Genomic DNA, 5,655 nt, shown 5'->3' on the forward strand with positions numbered 1-5,655 from the left:
TATATATATATATACCAGGACAACATCGAGTTTTCCAGACACTGATGGTCCGGAACCTCTTTTAATCTGGATAAAATTCATTTGAAATTCCTGTGCCCCCATATTAGTTGACCGCGTAACCGCATCGCCAAGTAGCTGCGTCGCCACATAGCTGTGTATAACCGCGTCGCCGCGTCGCCACATATCCACATAACTGCGTCGCCACGTTGCTTCGGTGTTGTACCTGTATATATATATATAGAGATATCTGGTCCCAGTCACTTGCTGTCTGTCACAAACTACAATTCATTGTGAATTTTTAACTAAGTAGAAGTTTAATCTTTGAGGTCAAGTCAGTCAGGTCCTTAATTTCAACTGTTTTTTTTTTACAAAATTGCTTTTTTTACCGTTTATTTTCTTCCCTTAACCCTAACACACCATTATGACCTAAAGTGCGAAGCGAGATTATAGCCCCTAGCCCAACCAGGCTGTGGGAGTAATCGAAACAAACTCAGTATGTCACACACACGCATGCACGCACGCACGCACACACACACACACACAATATATCACTCTTGTATGATTGTTTCTTGAAGCTAACTGGCCTCGTGCTATGTATATGTATGGCTGGATATTAATGCAATTATATTCCCAATGGCTGACGTAAATAGATGTCCCATGTGTATACCTGCTGCTCTCCTCTTCCAGTTTAGTCTCTGTTTGACTCAATTCTGCTAACAGCTGCTCTATACGTTTCTCTGCAAGTTCAAGTTGTTCCTCTAGCTCCTGGTTAGCTTTGGTGAACTGAACATTGCATTTTCTTTCGTCAGTAAGTTTCAGCTCCGTTTCCTCCTTGGAAATCTTAAAGTTCATATGAATTCAGCTTTTAAGATATGAATACAACACACTACGGACATGTCAATCAAAGAAGAAATGTGTATACGCTATATACCTGATGATACTATACAATATTCATATACACATGTGACATAAATGGTGCATAAATTAAATTCTAAAGATTAAATTGTTTAAAAAAATCAAGTTTGTAAACGTTTGTGTACTGCATACATTTTCATTTTGCTGCATGAATGCAGTTTTTAAGACTAATGATTATCACCAGTGTTTACATTACATCTAGAAATAAGTTTAAATAACTGATCATCTGGGGGAAGTACCTTCATTTCATCAAGTTCCTTAGAAGTTATGTTTAAGTTGTTGCTTGCTTCATCTAGTAATTTGTCTGATGTTTTGAGCCTCTCACTCCACATATCTGTGAATTACACATTGAATATTAATTACCCATAGCTAGCTTTCTTAGAATGAAATTATATCCAGACATGCCAACATTCAATGAAGCCAAAGAGTAATGATTTCTAAATTCCTGGTTTTGACAAACGCCGCAGGCGTTTGTGGGGGTGGGCATGGGAGGTGGTATCCCCCTCCCATTGAGGGGGGGGGGTTTGGGGGTCCTCCCCCAAGAAAATTTTAAAACTTAGATGCTCTGTGGTGCATTCTGGAGCCATCTGTGGCACTTTCAGCATTGATTTAAATTAGGCAAAATGATGTTTTTCTGCCTGAAAATAGTGGGGAAAATCAATAATTATTTCAGAGATTTATCAAACGAGAACTAAATTTTATTACAGTAAACTTGTGCATACACCCACAATCATAGGGAACATTAATGGATCAGGATACCCTGATTATGTTACGGTATCTTTCTTATTGACTCAATAGTGATTACATAGTGACACAAAATAACTTTGATAAAAAATCACTCAAATTTCCAGATCTCAATTGACTAAGAGGTGAACTAACTAAGCTTTGCCTAGTTACTAGTTCCTTATTCGAATAAGGAACTGGGAACTGGGAGCTAACTTCCCTGAGCTTCATTGAATAGAGTATATTGTAGGCATATCTAAAAGCATAATTGTACTGATTATATCAACATACATACCATGGCTAGCTCAGTATTCTCCAACCTTTTCGTTATATCCCCTTTTTCGATTAGGAGGTCATCTGTTGCACGGACATAATTGGTATACTTAATGTCAGCTCCAGAGCTGTTTTAGTAACTTATATCTGCTGCTATATTTACTGTAGATAGTTGCTATATGCAAGGTTAAACATAAATGAACCAATGCATGCATTTGTAAACTAAGATCAGAATTGCCTCGGCAAATTCAGTAATAAATGAACAACCCTGCATCGGTAACATATATATGGTTGTCTTTCTTGCCTTTTTCAGACTAGGTGGTTTTTGCCTCGCACAACATGATTTATGCCTTTGTGACAAAAATCTCCTGGACTGACAGATGAGTTTTGGCTTATTACTGGGATGGAGATTCTTGCCTCAAGAAGTGGCTTTCTTGATACTATAGTACTATAGGTATATAATATCGATCCCTGTGACAGACCTAATCTGGCAGGTCTATTTTCAGTCTTCAAACTGAATGAACCAATCGTATTGTTGCACATTTCACAAAAATGCCCTGTCCCAGAATGGGGTAGTGAACCACATATTCTGGTGGTCAGAGTTGGAGCATTGTGATTTGAGTAAATTGTAGCAAATTTTTGCAAAGAATGTTTCGACACAGCAGCTAGAGATGCAGACAAAAATTATCGGGAGACAAGCATCACCTAATCTGACAAATCCTTTATGGTAGAGGTTTATAGAGTATGTGAATCTTGTAAGTGAACAACTACAGCAGTCAGTGTATTTCAATTGCTAATTTTGGAAACTTCGTTCAGAAACATGCTTATAGAGGACTTGTTTCCTCCATGCTCCTTGTAATAGGATTAAATTTTTTATGAATGATTTTCAATTTCGAACTGTAGGAAAAGTTTTCGACACATACATGAATTAGGTGTTGTCCATAAACCATTACAAAAATTTGACACACATTCATGAATGAATGATTGAAAAACAAACCTTTGATAGACTTCAGTTCCTCAACAGCTTGCTGGGAATTTCTGTAAGCCGTTTTCACTTCAGATAACCTGTAACCAAAATATCGCAAAGCATGCTGAATGATTAGAAAGCGGGGGAAGAGGGAGAGAGTAAATAAATCATCATGCAGACTTTGTCGGCATTAGCAAAATGAATCTCAGTTTAGCTTGTGAAAAATAAATGGAAGAAGCTATTTTCACATAGCAGCTACAAACTGAATTAAATTGATTATATTCATGGAAATATCATCAACCAGTGCCAATTATTAAATGTTTTCTCACGGTTTCATTGCTCTGTTGTCCTAAAATGTCCAACTCCTTATCTTTGTCCTGAATCTTAACTGCAAGTTTATCCTTCTCTGACCTGAGTGGCAATAAATGCATTGTTACCTCGTTCGTAACAACCAATGCTTGCCCATTCTGATGACTTTATCCAATATGTACATAATTATTATGTGCACACATGCACGCATGCACGCACGCACGCACGCACGCACACACACTTGCATCTATACTCCAACAGACAAAATACATACTTTCATGCACATGCCCATACACTGGAAAAACTATATACATGTATGCATTTAAAGGGATACTACGCCCTAGAATTTTAGGGTAAATAATGATAGTAATTAAGTGCATAAATAATAGTATATAAGCCTACCTACAAATTTCCATAATAATGCATTCACATTTGTCATAAAACAACAGTGAATTTAGAAATCTTTATTTTTGGCCACTGACATATGACACCCCGCGACAATCATTCTCTTAAATTAATAAATAATAAACACCCTCAGTCTGTAGCCCGCTGCCGAAAAGTTGTGGTACGCAACTTTGAAAGTAGATGGGCTAGTGTTGGTGCCAACGTCGTTGTGAGCATTCGATATTCGTGAGCAACGATACATCCATTAGTTTGGAACATTTAAAGAAAAGATTTTTAATGAATATTGAACTATGAAATTGTTATGTAGTGTACTTTAAACATATTTCAACTGAAAATATGCAAGGAACCTATAGGGTCATGTATCCCTTTAATTGTATTCATGCACACATACTTACACACTGAGCATTTCAGTGATGCAAAACAAAATAGTACAAATCTTAATGTTAAATGGTACATCTCTGCTTCCAGCTGAGTTTTCAAGTTTCCCACTTCCGTCATTAGGCGTTCTTCTTCTTCAGCAGCGTGTTCTAGATCTCCTGCTATCTTGATAGTTTGTTGCTGCACAATATTGTAAAACAGTGTACACACACGCACGCACACACGCACACACATATATTTTTTTTAATTAATTTATTTATTCTGTCAAAGTTCCAGCATTACAAGATATATCATGCATTACAGTTTAGTTCATGTAACATCTCTTGTAGCAACTTATTCGCAACATATCTTGTAATTGTAACTAAATTAGGCTAATTCGGACAACTTTTATATGTGTGCTATACCTTCAAATCATTATTTATCTCCTCCAAATCCAAACACTGTGCTTTCCTGGTTTCATTCTCAGTAACAATTCTGCTGAATTTTTTGTGAAGTTGTGCATGCTCCTTCTCGAGTTTAACCTATAGAATTTCCAAGGGTGTTATTAGGCTTGAAGGTTGATGACACGGCCAGTGCAGGTAAACTTTGTACAGTCCTCACACAGGTTTATTCAATGACTTATAATGAACTATAATGATCTACATAATATATTCTAGTCAGTATAGCTAAAATATAATATTATTTCTCAACAATACCAGCGACTCATTAAACAGGATTTTGGAACATATATCAAAATGCACACGCACGCACACACACAAACAAGTATAATAGTCAAATAGTAATCGAGTGGGCATTTCAAAATTGCACAGGTGACAGGTGATTAACCTAATCAAGAGCTCATAATAGAGAGCTCTCTATTATGAGCTCTTGACCTAATGCAAATAGATTGGATCATTTATTGGGTCAGTGACGTTAGCTCCCAGTTCCCAGTTCCCAGTTCCTTATTCGAATAAGGAACTAGTAACTAGGCAAAGCAGTTACCAGTTCCCAGTTCCCAGTTCCTTATTCGAATAAGGAACTAGTAACTAGGCAAAGCAGTTACCAGTACCTTATTCAAATAAGGAACTAGTAACTAGGCAAAGCAGTTACCAGTACCTTATTCAAATAAGGAACTAGACTAGTAAACTAGGACAAAGCATGTTCCCAAGTTTTCCCGTTATTCCTTATTCCGAAATAATGAACTAGTAACTAGGCAAAGCAGTTACCAGTTCCCAGTTCCTTATTCGCAATAAGGAACTAGTAACTAGGCAAAGCAGTTCCCAGTTCCCAGTTCTTATTCAGAATAAGGAATAGTAACTAGGCAAAGCAGTTACCAGTTCCCAGTTCGAAATGCAACATTGAATTGGGAACCGGTAACTACTAACTAGGCAAAATAGTTACTAGTTCGCTTATGCTGAAGGTCGTTGTCGTATCAGGTACTACAGAATATGTACGCCGAGGTACGTATATGTGTATACCACGAGTGTAGCGCAGACCTGTATCTTCTCAGCATATATGTACCTGTGTTTAAATAAAACGTAACTGCCCTGAGATGGAGATTCGAAGAAGAACGGTTCATGGAGAGGAGTAGGGGGCAGAGAGGAGGAGAGAGGAGGAGGAGGGGAAGAAGGTGACTGGAGGAGGAGGACCGGAGAAAGAGAGGAGAGGAGTGGAGGAGGAGTGTTGGAGGAGGGAGGAGGAAGGGG

At 37.8% G+C, this 5,655-nt stretch overlaps 1 protein-coding gene across 2 annotated transcripts in view; it reads right to left on the reverse strand.

Annotated features, from left to right (window-relative positions):
* The window catches only part of LOC106815447 (neurofilament medium polypeptide-like), an 18,362-nt gene extending 13,849 nt beyond the window's left edge, over positions 1 to 4,513 (reverse strand). For both annotated transcript variants that reach the window (XM_014819905.1, XM_014819904.1), the window contains exons 1-3: positions 4,375 to 4,513; positions 4,047 to 4,150; positions 3,208 to 3,289 (exon numbers count right to left, since the gene is read on the reverse strand). In XM_014819905.1, the coding sequence (XP_014675391.1) occupies positions 3,208 to 3,289; positions 4,047 to 4,090 (126 nt within the window). In that variant the 5' untranslated portion in view covers positions 4,091 to 4,150; positions 4,375 to 4,513. The remainder of the gene's footprint in view (positions 1 to 3,207; positions 3,290 to 4,046; positions 4,151 to 4,374) is intronic.
* Positions 4,514 to 5,655: the final 1,142 nt, after the last annotated feature.

Source organism: Priapulus caudatus, unplaced genomic scaffold (genome assembly GCF_000485595.1).
Source record: "Priapulus caudatus unplaced genomic scaffold, Priapulus_caudatus-5.0.1 Scaffold1114, whole genome shotgun sequence".
NCBI classification, from domain to species: Eukaryota; Metazoa; Priapulida; class Priapulimorpha; order Priapulimorphida; family Priapulidae; genus Priapulus; species Priapulus caudatus.